General features: G+C 44.3%; 1 protein-coding gene across 2 annotated transcripts in view; it reads right to left on the bottom strand.

Moving 5' to 3' along the window:
• Nucleotides 1-722: 722 nt before the first annotated feature.
• Nucleotides 723-18,480, bottom strand: part of CLU (clusterin) — a 210,684-nt gene continuing 192,926 nt past the window's right edge. The window contains exons 8-9 of one of the 2 annotated variants that reach the window (XM_078649963.1): nucleotides 7,263-7,444; nucleotides 723-943 (exon numbers count right to left, since the gene is read on the bottom strand). In XM_078649963.1, coding sequence (XP_078506089.1) covers nucleotides 934-943; nucleotides 7,263-7,444 — 192 coding nt within the window. In that variant the 3' untranslated portion in view covers nucleotides 723-933. The remainder of the gene's footprint in view (nucleotides 944-7,262; nucleotides 7,445-18,480) is intronic. The other variant, XM_078649961.1, reaches the window with a different exon arrangement.

Genomic DNA, 18,480 nt, shown 5'->3' with positions numbered 1-18,480 from the left:
AGATACTTCCATTAGCTCACTGTACTCTATTTGTTTATTATAGCTTACTGTTGTTCATGTATCCCCTTTGATCTGCCAATTCCGACTGGTATGATCATCGAGTAGGCAGAATCAATATTCATGCAGTGGGAGAGTTCTTAGGTGTTAAGGCAGTATGTCATTTAATACAACTGTGTGATGATTTGCTAATAAGATGTACATTTCCTCACATCATAATGAATTTGTAGTTTTTGTTCTACTTGTTAAGGAGATTTCCTATATAAAGCCTCGATTTTGGGGGTGAGCCAGACGAATTTCCAATTCTTCTAAGGATGCTGTCCATTTCCCTTTTGATTTTGCTGCCCACTTGGAGATTACAATGTTTTTTTTTTTCCACTACTCTGTAATGCTCTGTTTGCTAATAACCGTTTTGGCAATTATTCGGTACTGCATCTTTTGAATTTTTTAAGAAAACCATTACATTTATTCTGCTTATCTAGAACTTAGTTATTGAGTGGGCCCTTAATCTAATTGGCTATCTTTTTGATATTTCGATGTGTTGTGATGTGCGATACTTTGGCGCACATTGCCTTATGCAATTGAGGTTTAACACAATAGCCGATTCATCAGTCCAAATATATTCTCTTGCAGTAAATCTTTGGGCTGCAAGAATTGTGGGTGACCCCGTGCCTACATCCAGCATCAACAACAGTATACCAATCACACACTGACAAACCAGTGTATGTATTTGACATTCTTTATTGGTTTACTTTGCTTTTGGTCCCTAACAATAATAAGCAATTTGTAAATGTGATTGTTACTGCAGATGCTAAGGTTTCAGTTGCTGTAGGGTCTGCTCTTAATTCAGGAAACTATGTGAATGACTTGGAAGCGCTGGCGTTTTCAGGTTACTCTATAGGGTGCGGGTCTTCAAGATTCTGTATGACTGAAGCTCTATGCGTCACTGGAAAAGGAAAAACAAGGAATCAAAAAATATGGTTAAAATATGTTGCGAATATCCTCAAATTCAACACATATTTGTCATACAAAGAAGAATACCATTAATATTCAGTATCCCAAAGCAAAACTCGAGTAACCATAACAATAATAAGATAATATTTATGAGATGATTTATAACGTTAATATGCTGCAAAGATAATGGAAAACACAATGGTCCCTAGTAACAATACTTTTGATGCAAAGAGCCAAATGGCTAATATAATTTATTCAAAGGAGTTTATGAAAAAGGATTTCAAGACACATAGCGGTGCAATGAAAATTAGTGCAAAGCAAACAAATCTATGGTGAGGTTTTACACTCAAATGATAAATTATGATCAACAAGTATATCAATAAACACAAGAACATCACAGTCCATTACAGCAAGTTCTAAACAATTAAACAAGGTCTGTGTTTTTAAATTCAACGCCATTTTAATCCCAATAAAAATGGCGGGATCATCATCAGGTCTTCAGGAGACTCAATGAGCCAGAGAGAGAGATTTTGAAGGGTAATACTGTTGCTAAAGGAGGGGGTCCCTAGTGACAAGCCTTAAGAGCAGGGTGACCAGGAATAGCCTGAGTTGGAAACACGATGGATACCCATGGGAGACACCAATTAGCCTGAAGTGGGAAGTCCTTGAGAACTCACTGTCCCAACAGGACTCCATTCTGCCAATCAGTGCTACTAGTGTTTCCCCATTTTTTGGCTGATTCAAGACCCATGAAGGAATCCGGCACTCATCCTTGAAACCAAGACCTGCCCCATGCTCCAGACCTGCTTCCCACTTTGGGCTGATTCACATTTTTTTGTGAAATAAATAAAATATTTCATAATTTGTGTTTTTGTTTGATGAATTCTGGTTTCCATGCTTTGGGGTATTTTTGACTGGGTCCCTTGATTTCAGTAATGACCCAGTGGCGGGTCCCTGGATTTCAATAATAATTCAGTGTGGGTCCTCATATTCCAGTATTGATAAAGTAGGGTCTACAAAGGTCAAATGATTATGAACCACTGCTGTAAACTATATTTAAAAGCTGTGCTTAAGACATGGAAGGACTGAATTTCAGTTCATAGATTTGACCACTGTTGTAAGCTGGTTCTTGGATGAAGGAGATGCAGTGCATGCAGAATTTATTTAAATATGATACAAATAAGGTTAGAGAAACAACATGCTCGCAATAGGCGTCTCAACCCTTTAGCTGAACCTATTATGAAGACAGTATGATGTTTGCATCAGGGCAGGAGTGTGTCATCAAGGCCGGATACCTCCAGCATGAGGCATCAATCCCTCTGTAGTTCGATGGCAGGTGATACACAAATGTCACCTCTATAATTATTCCATCTCCCCCACTTGTGGTCAACTTTTTTTGGGGCATCCTCTGTGTTTGAAGACGTCTTTTTGGGCAATCATTGCCCTTTCCATGTCTATCGCTCACTCTCTTCAGCACGGAACCGCCTCAGCCCCCATTTCTGTGCAATATTACGTTTCCCAAGAGCCCACCCAGCCAAAGCCCACGCCTGTTCTGCTTGCGTCAGATCTGTGGCATCCCACATATTGAGGAGGCAGAGCTGGGGGGTAGCCTTCAAGGATTTGCCACAAGCCCTCTCCATCTGCTTAGTGATGTTACCCCAATATGTTTGGACTTTGGGGCATTCCCACAATATATGAAAGAAAGTGCCTGGCTGATTACAACGCCGGATGCACAGAGGGTCTGGTCGTCTTCCCATTTTGAACAGTGTACATGAGTCAAAATGAACATGATGCAGGATTTTCAGTTGTACCAATCGTAGGCGCAAGGGAATGGCCACCTCTCTAGGCGACAACAAAGTGTCGCACCAGTCTTCGTCATCGATTTCCCCTTGTTCCCCCACCCAGCGCTGGCGCAGTCGGGACATGGGATCCGGCCAATTGTTTAGCAGCTTTTTATACGTGAGGGATATGACCTTCAAATGCATTGGGTCGAGTAGCAGCCTATCCTCCAGCGGGGTGGTTGTAGCCAAAGGGCCGTCTTTAGGTATGGGCAGCAGCTATTGCGTGGCTGATCTGTAAGCCTCTGTGCCAGCTAAGTGGTATTTGGCCTGCATATCCTCAAATGTTGCCAGTTTAACTTTCACCCACATGTCGCCCAACGCCGAGATCCCTATCATGTCCCACTTGTCAAATCCTGGGTATTGACTGAGTTGGCCCAACATGTCAGGTTCCCAGAGTGGGGTGGCCTTGGTGAGCGTGTTGCCCCAGCCCCATTTCCTGTTGACTCCATGCTAGATCTCGACTGTGCGAGCTGTGGGCCCAGTGAGGTGAAATGTGCGTGGATTTGTGTACAGGGGCTGGTTATAACCACCTTTACCCAATAGCCAACGGTCCATGAGAAAGTTCGGGTCATCATGCTCCCCGTGTGCCCACTTATTAATCGCAATTAATTGAGATGCCTGGTAGTATAACTTAATATCAGGCAGTGTGATGCCCCCTTCATACCAACCCATGGTCAATTTGTTAATGGCAATTCGTGGGGCACATCCCTCCCAGAGTAGTTCTCGTATTGTGGATTCCAAACCCTTAAGGTAGCATCGGGGATCTTGTTGGGGGAGTTCTGTAACACGTACAGAAAGCATGGCAATGCCAGCGTTTTGAAAAGGGTAGTCCATCCCAAGAGCGTTGCACAGGATTCTTGCTGAGGGACACAGAGTAACCCATTATGTTTGAGGGTAGGATTCTTGCTCAACATTAATCAACTACTTATTTACATGCAACTCACATTCCACACATGCACCTACATTCCAGCTCACATGCACACATTCCACATTCCATTTTCTTTCCTTTCCTTTCAACAACACATCACAAGTATAGGCCAACACCACACACCCCCCGTCAATCAAAGCGAACCCACTAATAATGCTGATATTCAGCAACAACATAACTCCAACTATCCAAAAACAAATTTGGCAAAAAATGTTCATGCTCTACTCACCTGTGCAATCTGTGTAACTAGCTGTTCCAACCAGTGAACTCTGGGAACTAGAGGCATAAACACTAAAACAAGTCCAACAGTGGACCATTAACTGTCGACTCAGACATATTTTCCCAGATTAGGGACCCAGATGAACCTCCTAAAGAAGTCACCTCATAATTAGGGGTAGGAGGAACTTGTGGAGTTTTACTCCACGGAAATCCCAGGAGTTGCGAGATTCTGCGAGCAGCAGAATTCTAGTACGTTGCTCAAATTTTTATCACGAAGGGTACCACGTGGCACACAAGAGGCTCCTGCTTCTTTCTGCTGCTCAAGTAGATTTTCTACTCGAGGGGCGGCTTTTGCAATCGTCAACTTTTTCATCTCGAGCGTTAGGAACCTGCCGCAACCACCTGCGTTGAGTACTCTCACTGGGGGCTATTTAGCGCTCATTTTTTCTCACTCGTGCTGGCTTCTGGAGTGGAGTTTACAGCCTACCCCTACTCATGATGTTATCTCCCTTTACATCAAAAAAGTACATTGGAGTATGTTGAGGGGAAACAGATTGACAGCAATCTTCTTCTATAATAAGTATCACAAATCAAAGACACTATGCGTAAATTCCACACCTCAACATCTTCAATGCTGAACATGTAAAGCATCAATTCTACCACCTTATGTGGGCTAAACCGGTTTGGTAATCCCTGCTCAACAAATCTTAGTTTCTTAATTCTGGATTAATCATTCTTACGCCCTCTGAACAATTCCAAAGTTTTTTGGGCCATTCATAGCATTTGAAGAAGTTTTGAAGGACAACAAAGCAGTTTGTAAAGACTTCTTCTAACAAATTCCAATTTTGTGTGCCAGCTGAGTGGAATTTTCTTTACAATTATCTTAAAATGTTGCACATGACTATAGGCCTCCGGGTCATTCAATGCCGTCTGAGAATTCAAGACCCCACAACTCTTCAGAAATGTCTTTTTTTGGGGGCTAGGGGGTGTAAATTGTATTCCATTATCAAAAATGATTTCTTCTTGTAAACTATCTCAACAAAAGAAGAGAAGAGGCTAAGCAGCTAGTGCTGCTGATTTTGGAACCTGGGGAAATAGGGTTTTTATCTGGGCATTGACTCTTAACTTAACATCGTGTGATTATGGGGAAATCATGTAATTTACCTGTGTCTAAAAAAGGTGAAGTGTGAGATAGCGTGTGTGAACTGTATTTGTGTAATGCCTGTTTGTTACACTTGATATTTAAAATCCAATAACAGTGGTGGTGATGCTGACAATCATCTGTGCCTCTGGCCATTTTGAGTATTAGTCAATGAGAACAAGTGCATATGACTCACTATGGGATAGAACGTGAAAAGGATTCATCAAATTAATTGGCAACTTACTCCACTGCTTGTCCTGCCACTCCCCAGATGCTGCTAGAGCACTACCCGCTCTAGCCGATTTATCAATATTATGACGCACTATAGAAATTCATACTCTATGATCAATCATTCCATGAATTCCAGGCCACCAAAATGTATCCCCACCTTTCCTCTCTGTGCTGGAAAACCCACCATGACCTTCACAGCACAACCAATTACATATTCTCGTTGGAATAATCTTCTCTTCCCCTCATGGTAATGCCATCAATTCATCCTTAACTTTCCAGTAAATAGTGCAGTCACTTCTCACATCCTTCTTCTTTGGCCAACCGTTCAGCAAATATTTACCTTCCCAATTCATTCTTGCCACTGGAAATCTGGATAACCTATCCTCCTGGCCATTCAAACTTCCGAAAACATGCTCAACTTCACAATGATAAGCTTGTAACTTGAATGCAAATATAGCAGGTCTTGGGGTGACAATCTTAACCCTTCCCCTCGTTTCTTTCAGTTGGATATAGCCTAAACAATATTTAAGGCACTACCCATTCTTCTTCTCTCTTTCTCTGCCCCATTAGCACACCCAAACCATAACTATTCATAGTAACAGCTATGATACCTTCATGCCTAGTTACAAATGGCTACAAACATGGTGCCTCCCACAATGTCGCCATGACAATGGTACATAATCTGTCCGCCAAACTCTGAATTAGGCCCACAATCAGCTTTTCTTGCACAAGCATATTCAGTGAATTGTACTGTGCTGTAGATTTAATTTAAGGACCTGACCCTTGAAGTGGTCTTTTTTGTCTGTTGGTTTAAAGGAAATGTCTGCCACACTGCATTTTTCTTTGAGTGGCCTCTCCAGTAGAGAACAAAGTATGCTGTTCTAAAGCACACCAACCATAACATTTGTCACCCATGTGTATGTGTTTGTGTACCCGTTCAGTACAAATTTTTTTCACACAAAAAAGGAGTTTGTGAAATGTAAAACAGTGACCCCAATGTGGTAGCTTTCTCCCGGTGTCTGGAGGTCATTCTTTGATTTCTCTGTCCAAGGTTAGCCAAGTGTCTCATGGCAGACCAGGGCAGGGAAACCCATTAACAGTGCACTCCCTTAAATACACCAAGCGTTCAATGATTTCACAGCAGTTCTACAGATTCTAAATGAGGCAGGTGAACTGCAGAAATGTTTGGCAGATGCAAATCCTATTTATGGTATTGCTTCCATCCCTCCAAGCTTTACTTAAAGCTGTATGCAAGCTATGACTAAATACATTACACAGACACATACTGCCAATCAAGAAATGACTGTGTCATGCTACACACTGTCAAGGTGTGGGCACCAAAAAAACAAATCCATAAATATGCAAATGGCAAAAATTAAACAAAGAGTACGAAATATACATATCTAACCATTTTCCACCAATTCTCCTATTATTAGAGTGCATGCAGTATCAGAGAACCTTGGTGAACTACAGACTGATCTATTCTTATATTACCCACATCCACATGCAATATATCCCTAAATATCCCTAAATAATTAAACTTAAAACTAGCCAGCAATGCCTATTAATAAACTATAGCTGCTTCCTCAGGCTGAGAGCGGAAAAGATTGGCATGCAGCAACATCCTTACATCAAGGGAAGTAACTGCACTGCACCCAGCCAAAGCTGTAAACCACAGACATTGATTTAAATAAATAGAAAGTCTCATTCTTCTCAGCAACAGAAGAAGTACTATGTGACCTACTCACAGCACTCAGCCGTGAGCTTAAACACACTTACATGGCATACACCTCTCTACAGTGAAATAACACCTGATGAGCTATTATTCTATTTGTGAAACTCCTATAGAATATTAGGATTATGTGAAAACCAGGTAATTAAACAAGTTTAGAGGGAAGCCAAGAAGAAACCCAGGCTCCTTTAGTCTGCCACAAACATGAGTGAAACTTACATGCTACCTTGCTCCTTCTTCTTGAATTGCTTCAGAGCCTCTTGAGCCACAAGTTCATACTGGTCAGGATCTTCCAATGAGATTTTTCCAGGTACTGTGACGGTGAAGGGTTCGGAGTCAAACAGCTTGGCTGTCACAGTGGTACTGGGAGTACCATTCTCATCCCCAGACTTCAAACGTATCTGTGGAGGGAAACAACCACAGTTACTAGAATGTCCTGAGGCACTGACCGGGATATCCAGAGCAGCATAACAAAAGGATATTGTCACTAAAATTGAAAAAAATTAAAAAGTGAACTAAAAGTCCATGACAAGCTCTGCTCAATGTTTACTTCATTGTAGATGGTCATGATGCGCACACCTGGGCTGGAGGGCAACAGACCACTGTACGTACTGATTGGAAGGAACAAAACTGGTGTGCATTGCTATAGGGTGCAGGTAAGAATGTTCAGAGATAAAGGAGTACACATACTAATAGGTCATGACACCTCCTCCCAAAGAAAAGAGTGAAGGTCACATGGGGGACATTCCAGGAAACACTTTATTCGATTAGATCGGCAGGATGCATTTCGGCCAGACTGGCCTTCTTCTGATGCCTTAATGTTCAGGCGGCTTCTTAAAACACCTAAATGTACATGTCCTGCACTTCCCCATTGGTGGGGATCCGCTCCACCCCCTTCCTCATACCTGCTCACCAGACCGCAGTTTGTAGAAACTGCAGGTCCCAGGATGCACCTGTAGTCCCGGTAGGTGCTACACTGGGGAATTCTGTCCAAAGTGGAATGATAGGTACAGGACAGCAAACGGTGAAAAAGATGCCAATATCCTGTAAGTAATGTTATCGCCGTTTCTCCTTGTGTCCCCAAACATCGCTGCAGCCCCCATGCTCCAGGTCACGGCACCGGCAGAGGCAGGAGTGTGAAATACATCCCGCCCTACATATCGCTGCCTCCCAATGCTCCTGGTGTATACTAATAAGTCAATACAACTTTTAGGCCAAGGTTTAGGGATAATGTGGTGAGGGTAGATAAAATGAAGGCAAATTAGTGATATTAAGAGAGGGGAGTAAGGTAGTGGAATAAAAAAACAGTGTATAGGTTGGTATTCTTTTTCTTCTATAAATGTGAAGTGGAGGAAAGTCTCAGCAGCAGGACACTCTAGTCCTGGGTATTTGCCCACTGTACAAAAATTAAATTATATGAAGTCATCTTGAAGTATAAGAAGGTTTGTTTCCGTGTACATTCCTTTTCGATCTTATGCCGCGCAAGCTAAATAATGCACATTGTTGAAGACAGGCATCCATGAGATTCTTTCTTGTATCCATTCTTTTTTTGTAAGTTTAAAAGCAGTAGTTAGATTTAACACAATCTGGTAGGTGGAACCTATGGAGTTAGGTTAAGGTGATGTGATTTACTTTAATTTCCTCTGGTTAGTGAGGGAACAGGCAGCTATGTGCAGAACAGCTTTCTTGAAGTCCAAATAGCTATCAGGTGGACGTTGGTGGGAGGGAGGAAAGAGTTGATTCTGTGGAAGATATTCAGTTGGTACCATGCTGTCTGGGAAGGGACTTTATCCTCAAGGTTATCATAAAGTGACATTGTGCATGAGGTGAGACAGGGATGGAAGCCACTGAGGTTAATTCTGAACTATCATGCTTTATTCTGGGGCTCAAGTGTGCATTCATTGATAAGCACACCATATTTTTCTTCTACACGAGCTTTGGACAGCTTTATTTAATTTCTATATTTTATAGCACTCAAAACAAATGGTTTTTAGACAATTTCTAAAAAGGGGAATAGGCTAAAATAAATAAGATCTACATTTAAACGATTAATATGAAATTGTTTTTATTGGGCATATAAATCCTCTGTTTGGAAAACAAAGGATTTTAGGGACATCTAACATTTTTGAGGTCAGAGTGCACTCCATAATTTCAGGACCTGTATTCAAAATCTCACGCTCAATTTGTATTTCGGGTTTGGCATCCAGAGGATTTGCTGGTTGCTAGCCAAACACTCAAGGCTTTTCCCGTGGTAAAGAGCGACATTTTCTGGAGTTATTCCAGAGTCGCTCTATGGAGACATTGGGTTCTATTTGTCTGAGGCATCTAATGTAAATAATAAAAGGGGAATGCCATCAAAAGGGGAAATGTTCCTTACCCTGTAAGCATCTGTTTGTGGCATGTAATGCTGCAGATTCATATCTGTGCATACTCCTGCCATCTACTGCTTGGTTTGTACAACTTGTTTTTGTTTGAGGAGGTCTTTCAAGTTACAAGGTATTGTGACTCCTCCCTTAAGTAATGCACAGGTGAATCAATTCCATGATTAGATTGTTTCCTGCACATCGATGAGGATGGAGATAGACCTTGAGAATCAGTAAGGATATCCATGCAGCAGACATAAAAAAGAAAAAGCTATCTGCAATAAGCAAGGGTTTCTGGGTGGGGGGGAGAATGGTGCATGTGAATCTACAGCTTTACAGATGCTTACAGGGTAAGTAACATAGTCCGTTTGTAATGTGTAGCTGTAGATACACATGCTGTGGTTAAATGTAATGCAATTCCCCCTATAAGGTAGTGGTTAACCAGAGAATGTTTCATAACATCGGAAAAGGCTAAACAGGACAGTTTGGCCCACTTGGGCTTGCAGTCTCGCTAGGAAATTCACACAATGTAGTTTGGTGAATGTGTGTGGTGTGGACCAGGTAGCTGCTTTACAAATCTCAGCTGTTAGAATGTTGCATGGGAATGTCATTGAGGCTGCTTTCTTCCATGTAGAATGCACTCTTGGCAGAGTAGGGAGCCACTTTTTGGCTTTGGTATAACAGGTTAGAATACACTTGACTAACCAGAGAGCGATTCCTTCTTTTGAAATGGGAATGATTTTTGAAAAGGCTAAATATAGTGATTGCGTTTTGCAAAATGATGTTGTCCTGTCAGTGTAGCAAATGAGGGCCCTCTTTATGTTTAGTGTAAGAAGTGCCCTTTCTGCTACTAAGTTTGGATGCTGAAAGAAAACTGGTAACCACTAATAATTGTAGAGGGCAAAAATTATTGGGCTCAAAGGGGGACCCATAAGTCTTTACTAGGCCTTGGCGGAGCTCGCAGAATTTCACGGGCTTCGAACATATGGCACATGTTGAGTCGCATAAGCTCAGATTGGCCGACAGCCTGCTGTAGCTTATGGGTTAGAGCGGTTTCACTTTCCATAGTCTGCCGTTCGGAAATTATTGCCACCACAAGAGGCCTAAGAGGCTGTAAATAACTAGTGCTTAAGTGATTATTCCATGAATGGATTGGAGCGGTGGAATTTATTAGTAATTCCGTGTTACAAGCGTAGCGTGGAATTGCTAAAATCCTGCAATTCCACCGGCAGAATGAAAAATTCAGCCCGCTCCTAGTGCAGACTATTTTGAGATTCCAGGATGGGATTCAGGATATACTGGTTAAGATAAACCTATTGTTTTGTAAGTGTACTGCCACTGCAGTTAAATGTAGGCGAATGAATGTGTAAACCAATCTGGAGCATTGCAGGTACAATGGGTAGCAGACAATGTGTTGCACTGTTGGTTTCAGAGAGTCAATGTCCCGCGCATCTGAAGAACAACCACTGGTGGGATATCCTTCTCCCACCTCGCCGCGAAGACATGGAACACCCTCCCACTGAGCCTACGACAGACCCAAGACCTGCTGACCTTCAGGAGGATACTCAAGACCTGGCTGTTCGATCAGTAGCGCCCCCCTCCCCCAGCGCCTTGAAACCCTCACGGGTATGTAGTGCGCTTTACAAATAATTGATTGATTGATTGATGTTTGGGTACACCACAGTAGACAAACCTTCTCCACTTTGAGGCATAAAAAGCCCTAATAGCCGAGTGATGTATTTGTCTGAGGGTGACCATGCACTCAGGGGGTAAATTTAGATAACCAAACTCTAGGACCTCAGTAGCCAGATCACTAGATTGAGCTGTCTGGGTTTGGGATGTCTCTTGGTACCCTGATGTTGTGTGGGAAGGTCGGCCTGTTGGAGAGCTTCTTGTGAGGAACTACAGAGAGTTTGAGGAGGGTTGTGAACCAAGGTTGCCAGGCCTGTGTGGCAACCACGAGTATTAAGGTGAGAGAGATCTGCCAAAGCTTCTGAATCATGTACAGAAGGAGTGAGAGAGGTGGAAAGCATAGGCACATATCCCTAACTAATTCATGCAAAATGCATTTCCCATGGACTGTGGGTGGAATCCTGGAGGTTAAGCTTGAGGATTTGGCATTTTCAGGGGTTGCAATGAGATCTGGATAACCACAATGTTCTAAGTAGGGGAAGTAGGACTTCTGGGAGGAGTTCCCACTCATGTGCTTGTTCCTTCATCCACTCCTGAAAGGTCCTTCTTAAGGAGATGCACCTTGCGGTGAATCGTCCACTGCCAAATGTCCTGCTCCAGCATCGACAGCTGGGAGGAGTCAGTGCCCCCCTGGTTCTGAAGGTAGTACCTAGCAGTTACGTTGTCTGTCTTGATCTGGTCTGTTTTGTAGCAGAAGAATAGTTTGAGAGCCAGTTGGACTGCCAACAACTCCAGATGGTTTATGTGAAAGGTCTGCTGGAGGAGATTCCACAAACCCTGAACAGTGATGTCCTGTAGAGCGCCCCCAAAACCCCAAGAGGGAGGCAGCCGCGGTGATGGTCACTTGCGGATCAGGGTCTAAAAAAAGCATGCCCCGCAAAAAGTGCTGCTGTTCTACCACTGCAGATAGCGATAGATGCTGGCTTTTACAAACACTATATCTTCCCATACATTCTTGGAGCAGATGCATGTGTATCTGGGCATGTGGAATTGTGGCAGTGTAAGAAGTCATCATGGCATGACTGCGCTTACCATTAGCTGGTGATCTGGCTGAAAAAGAGGCAGCAGGGACTGAAAGGCTTGTACTCAAGCAGGACCGAGGAAAGCTTTCCCAGTGATTGAATTCAATATGCCCCTTGGAAGGGTTGTATCTATAGAGACTGAATATGGTATTTTCCCACATTGATTCTGAAGCCAATATTGTATAGGTAATTTAAAGTGATCTGAGGGCGAGCGACACACTGCTGCTTTTTTTTTGCAGAGTTTTATATAGCGCGAACTAGACCCGAACTGAATCAGGTATCAGAGTGCTTTACATAGCACAAGTTACGTTACATGGGGACACGCATTCATTTTAGGCACGGGGAGATTAAGTGATTTGCCCAGAATCACAGGAGGTTTTTGGCGTCGTTACCGAGACTCAAACCCAGATCCCCTGGTCCGAGGTCGAGCGCCCTAGCCGTTAGGCCAACCCCTCTCCCCTCCGCTGCTTGCTTGCACTCTTTATCAGCCATCCGTTGAGGTAACAGAAGATGTGAACGCCCCTTCTCGGTGCATGAGAAGTGACCACTGCCTGACATTTGGAGACAATTCTGGGTGCGGTGGTAACACTAAAGGGTAGAACCTTGAATTGAAAGTGCTGGCCACTTAACCATGAATCTGAGCTAGCAGAGATGTGCAGGGTGGATTGGGAAATAAGAGTCCTTCAAGTTGAGGGTGGTCATGAAGTTGCCTTGCCGCACTAGTGGTATGACATTTTGGAGCATGACCATGTGGATATACTCTGACAGGATGCAAGGGCATAGAATGGTCATGAGAGACACGTCTTTTTGGGAAAATAGAAAGTATAGGGAGTACACACCTGAGCTGCGTCTATAAGGCAGCACTGGCTCTATTGCTCCTTTGAGCAAAAGGGCGGCCACCTCCTCTTGGAGGAGCTGTTGGTGTTGCGAAGAAATGAAGTGTTTGAGTGGTGTATGTTTGGTGGTGTGGCAGTGAGCTCTAGAAAATAGCAGTGCTATACAATAACTAGGACCCAATGGTCTGAGGTGATGTTTTGCCATTGTGAAAGGAACCCCTGCAAATGCTCTGACAGGTGTTGTGTGATCAGGGGGAAGGAGAGAGAGTCACTGTTTAGTAGGTGTGGCAGCCTAGCCGCTCCACCACTGCCCACTGCCCCTGCCTTTGGAATTGTTTCCCCTGTATGTACCCCTGGAGTATCCTTGGGATGTTTGGTTTTGCTGTTACTGCCTCTGATAGGAGGAGGTAGCTTCCGGGGATGTGGCTTTGGCACTGCTCAGAAACTGTGTGGCAAAAAGTGGAATGAGGGGATAGTGATAGGAGAGTCACCATTGCTTTGGCTGTATCACTGTATTTTTTAAAAATGTTCCCAGCATCTGATCAACTTGTGGACTGAATAGTTGTTCTCCATTGAAAGGCATGCTAATTAGGTGCCACAGAACTTCTGACTTATATCCAGAGATATGAAGCCCAGCATGCCTGTGAATGAAGACACCGTGTACTGTTTACACCCCATGCAGTAGTGTCAGCTCCTTCACAAGTGCATCTACTGAAGGTGCTGGAGATGGTCTGCCCTTCCGATATATTCTCCCGAGCCCGCTTATTGTACTTATCATGGAGAGGTTGTATGAGCCCCCCATTTCATCCCATTGGGGTTGGTCAGACCTTGCAAACAACCCTACAGAATTGTCAATGAACTAATGAGCCACTGACTCTGCAGAAACTCTCTTTCCTGCTGTATCAATGTTTTTACTTGCTTTATCTGGGGGAAGGGCATGTCTGTGCCCTGGGAATTGTCTTGCTTGTGGGCGGCATGTACCACCGACGAGTCCGCGGGAGTTGGCTTCTAATATAGGGTGGGTCAGATGGCAAGGGTTTATAATTTGTAAACCATTGGTGTGACAACTCTACCTTCATAGGGTAGTTGAACACTTCTTGCAGAAGCTTAATTATGCGCTTAAGCAGGAATTGGGTGGCCCGCTATGTGTGGGAAAGTGTTTCCACCAAAAAGTCCTCCTCTTCTGGTATGGAGTGTAAAACCACATTATGGAAGGTGGCTACTCTCTGTATAAACTCATGGTAAGAGGTGGGGTCTTCAAGAGTTGAGAGTTTGGCAAGGTAGAGGTCAGGGTTGTTGGGTCCTGGAAGAAACTTTTCATAATCATTCCAAGGGTCATCCTGGGCATCTTGATCATACTGTGCCTCATAGGAATCTAAGGGTGCTGGGCATCCCTTCCCATATGTTGAATGAGTAGATCCCTGTGGCAGATAGGTCCATTGAGGTAGCGGAGGTGGAGGTGGTGGTGGTGGTGGAGGTGACAGCAGTGGTAGTGGTTGATGAGGACGAGGAGAAGGACTAGGATGAGGGTGAGAAGGAAGAGAAAGAGTAGCAGGTCTTAGGGACAATGGACTGATGGCCCTATCAGGTCTCATTTTTGTCTTTAGGGATGGTGGAGGCTCCAAAACCAATTTCTCCTCAAATGTGAGCTGTCGCTTGTGAGGGATAGTCTGCTGCACTTGTGGTACAGGCTTGGAAATAATCTTATCAGTGTGAGGATTAATACACAACATTTGTTGTTGAGAATCCAGTTCCTCCTGAAGGCGCTGTAAAATGGGGAGCTCCTGGCTATCGGAGTTTGCCATGGATGAGCAACTGGGCGCTGAAGTCTGTTTGAGCCTTGTTGTGAATTGTGACATCCATGTGTGTTTCAGCTCTGAGGAGGTCCTTTCGGTGCCAACACAGATCAACTAGAGGGCACCGAGGGTGCTGTTAGCATCGAGGCAAGCTGGGATTTGTGCAGCTGGCTTGGTGTCAGCGCCGGCTGGAAGGCAGTGGCAGCTCGGAAGGCTGTGTCCCTGAATGTGGGCTTGAAGCCCGCCTCCGAAAGGAGCGGTGAGTGCCTTGGTGTGGTCTGATACTCACTGTATGCATCTTCTGACATTGAGGCATGTTTGGCAGCTGATCTGGGTTTTTGGAGTCTGATGGGAAATCAGGTTCTGGGCTGAAGGCTGTTGCATGTCTGGAGTCGTCTTCCTATGCTTCCTCCCCATTGACCTCTTCCTCGAAGATATCAGGGGTATCATCATTCCATTGTTGTTCTATAGCACGCAGTGCGAATCAACGATCTCAACAATTTTCAATGGTCTTTTTTGGACGATATTGATGCAAGTGGAGCAGGAAGCCTTGTTACGGTCCGGGGATAGACAAAGATTGCTGACAGTATACTGGTCTGTTCGCAAGCACTTAGAATAGCACTGTAGACAGTATTGAAAAGCAGTTTTTTTCTATTATGCTATTAACATTCTTGAGCGCGAGACTTGATGAATGGCCCGTGTGGATGTAAGGAACACCATCTACTCAAAACCAAAGCAGTAGACCACAACGGTGAGAAGAAACGTTGATGCACTGAAAGATTGTTCGAGGGCTACCAGGAGCAGATAACTTGAGAGGCCCCAATGAATATAGACATGTGGCTTTGACTCAGAGCCCCAGCGAAGCACGTCCGACACCGACGGTGGAAGAAAACAATCTAACCATAGAATCGATGTCCATGTGCATTGTCAGCTAAGGCAGGAGTCACTGTACCTCATGACTCAAAAGACTTCTTCAAACAAAAGTAAGTTCTACACATCAAAGCTCAACACTAGATGGCAGGAGTATGCACAGAATGTGTATCTACAGCTATACGTGCCATGTACATGAGAGTTTTCTACTTTTAACTCTAAAATAGTCATGAAAATAGAACTTTACTGAGAGGTGTGCCTTGGCTTGATTTGGTTTCAAAGAGTTTAAATGTACAACAGTCACAGTTTGAAAGGCAGTTCTTGATTTACTTGTAACTCTAGCATGGTTGGACACAGTGCATACAATCTGTGAGATGCTTAGCATGTTTATTTTACTCTTGGTATTTTTTTTAAAGAAATGCAGATCTGTCAAGGGGGTACAGTCAAAGGGGGTGGGGAAAAAAATCTGTTCATTTTCTAATAACTGAGGCATCCTTTGACAAATCCACATGAAATAAGGCAACGTGTTTAGTCTTCTGTGGATAGAGCAAGTTTTGTGCACATCCATCAAAGGCACAAATAACCTAGGTGCTGTTTAATGTATCTGCATAAAGGTTAGCAGGTGATTTGCAGATTGAGCTGAAATATCAGGTTAAGTCCAGTGCACATTTTATCCAAATCCAATAAGGTAGGAAAATATTAAAGAAGGATGGGGGGGGGGGGGTCAAAAAAGCTTTGATGTGCTCATAACTAAAGCACCATTTGATGGATTTGCGAAGAGGTGAGGCACCAGAATTAGGTTTAACTTGCATACTGCATGTGTATCTGGTTGTTGGCTGTATGGGAAGTTGATTGGCTGCAGAAAAAACATCTCTGCATCCAGCTCTGTTAAGCCACCAGGTGACTTTGAACATGGCTGGCCCTTCCATCAACACCTGCTGCACACAGTTGAAGGCCATGCAGAAGGGGAGTAGGTTGCAACATGATATGTCATTCACTACCAAACACCCACCACAAATATCCACGCAATCCACCAGTAAAAGACTTACATTTCCATCTATAAAAATATACTTATATGAATGCAAGAAATTGGGTTACTGGTTGAGGGGGGTGCAACCCTTCAAGCAGCAACCAATCAATCAATCAATCAATATACTTATAAAGCGCACTACTTACCCGTGAGAGTCTCAAGGCGCTGAGAGGGGGGGGGGGTTGAGGAGTTTTCTGAAGATGAGCAGGTCTTGGGTCTGCCATAGTTGGGTGGGGAGGGTGTTCCAGGTTTTGGCGGCGAGGAAGGAGAAGGATCTGCTGCTGGAGGTCGTTCGTTGGATGCGGGGGACAGTGGCGAGGGCGAGGCTGGCGGAGCGGAGCTGGCGGGTGGGAGTGTGGAAGCTGAGTCTGCTGTTGAGGTAGGCTGGTCCGGTGTTGTGGAGTGCTTTGTGTGCGTGGGTGAGTAGCTTGAAGGTGATCCTCTTGTCGACGGGGAGCCAGTGTAGATCTCTCAGGTAGGGGGTGATGTGGCTGCGGCGAGGGACGTTGAGGATCACAACCCTTCTCAGGGCGAAGTAACAAGCAGCCCTGAATTAACCTGTGATCAACCCTTGGGTAACTTGGTACAGAGCAGTCACTCTTAAGTCAGAGGCAATATGTAAAGTATTTGTGCATCACTTCAAACAGTAAGACAGTGAGAACACATCACAAAAAGCTCACCACACAGTTAGAAAAATAGAGTCGATTTTAATAAATAAAACAAGACCGAAACAACAAATATCCAATTGGTAGAACCGGAGATATTGGTTTTTATAGTTTTTATGAAAAATAGCACCAAGAGGTGTAAAGCCACAAGTTCAGGCTGACCGCAATGTATCGTGGGCTGGCTACAAGGACCCAGTTAGGTCAGCTGAACACAAGTTCCTTAACCACTTGGATGCTAAGGGGTGTGCTAGGAGGACCATTGAATTTCCATTGAAATCAATGGAAACTCCATGACGAGTTACCCTTGTCATTAGCACTGAAGGGGTTAAATCCTGGTTTGCGGAGTGTTGCATGGATCTGCTTTGAAAGGTGTGTCACAAAACTGAAGCGATGCGTTGGTTCCAAGATGTGGTGCATGGACCTGTTGCATTAGCATTGAAAGGCCGTCCACGGGGCTTATGATGCGAAGTCTGGTGTTGAGAATACAGCATGCAGTTGGGACGAAGCATTGGTTACGAAGAGCTGCAGGGCTGTGATGCAGCGTCCAGCGTTATCAAGGCTGCTGTCGACAATGAATGTGATGTCCTGCGCAGAGCATGCGTTGACAGTTCTGAAGGTGATGCAGGTCTTTGCGATGGGTTCAATCCACACAGTCGCAGAAATGCATCAGTTCTGCTCGGGGTTGCACCATGCAAAGGAGATGCGTCTGTTCTGCTGGATCTGCAGAGACCGGCAAAGCACCTTAAGCCCACTTCCAAGGTTCCCTGGACTGGGGTGGCAACACTTGGCAGGGTAAACTCACAGATGGCAAAGGCCAGGTGCTGAGTTCAATGTTCAAAGCTTCCAAAAGCCTGTTATATCCCTGAGGCTTAAGATCAGGAGGCCAGCCAACTAGCCCTTGGAGTCACTCCTTATACTCAGTGGAGCCTTTGAAGTGTGGGATACATCAAAGACATGCCAATGAAGTGCACACATGCCCTGCCCTTCCTGCCCTGGCTCCACACTGGGGGTTATGCAGCCCTTTGTGTGTCCCGGACACAGCCTATTCAGGTATAAGTGAGGCTGTGTCCAGCTCCTCCCTCGGATATTGTCAGTGATGGCCCATCCAGTCACACCGAAGCTCCCCATTGGGTGTGGCTGTGTAAGAGAACGCACAAAGCCCA

This window comes from Lissotriton helveticus, chromosome 6 (assembly GCF_964261635.1).
Source record: "Lissotriton helveticus chromosome 6, aLisHel1.1, whole genome shotgun sequence".
Lineage (NCBI taxonomy): Eukaryota > Metazoa > Chordata > Amphibia > Caudata > Salamandridae > Lissotriton > Lissotriton helveticus.
Note: the sequence above shows the minus strand (reverse complement) of the source record. Positions and strands in the feature narration are given on the sequence as shown.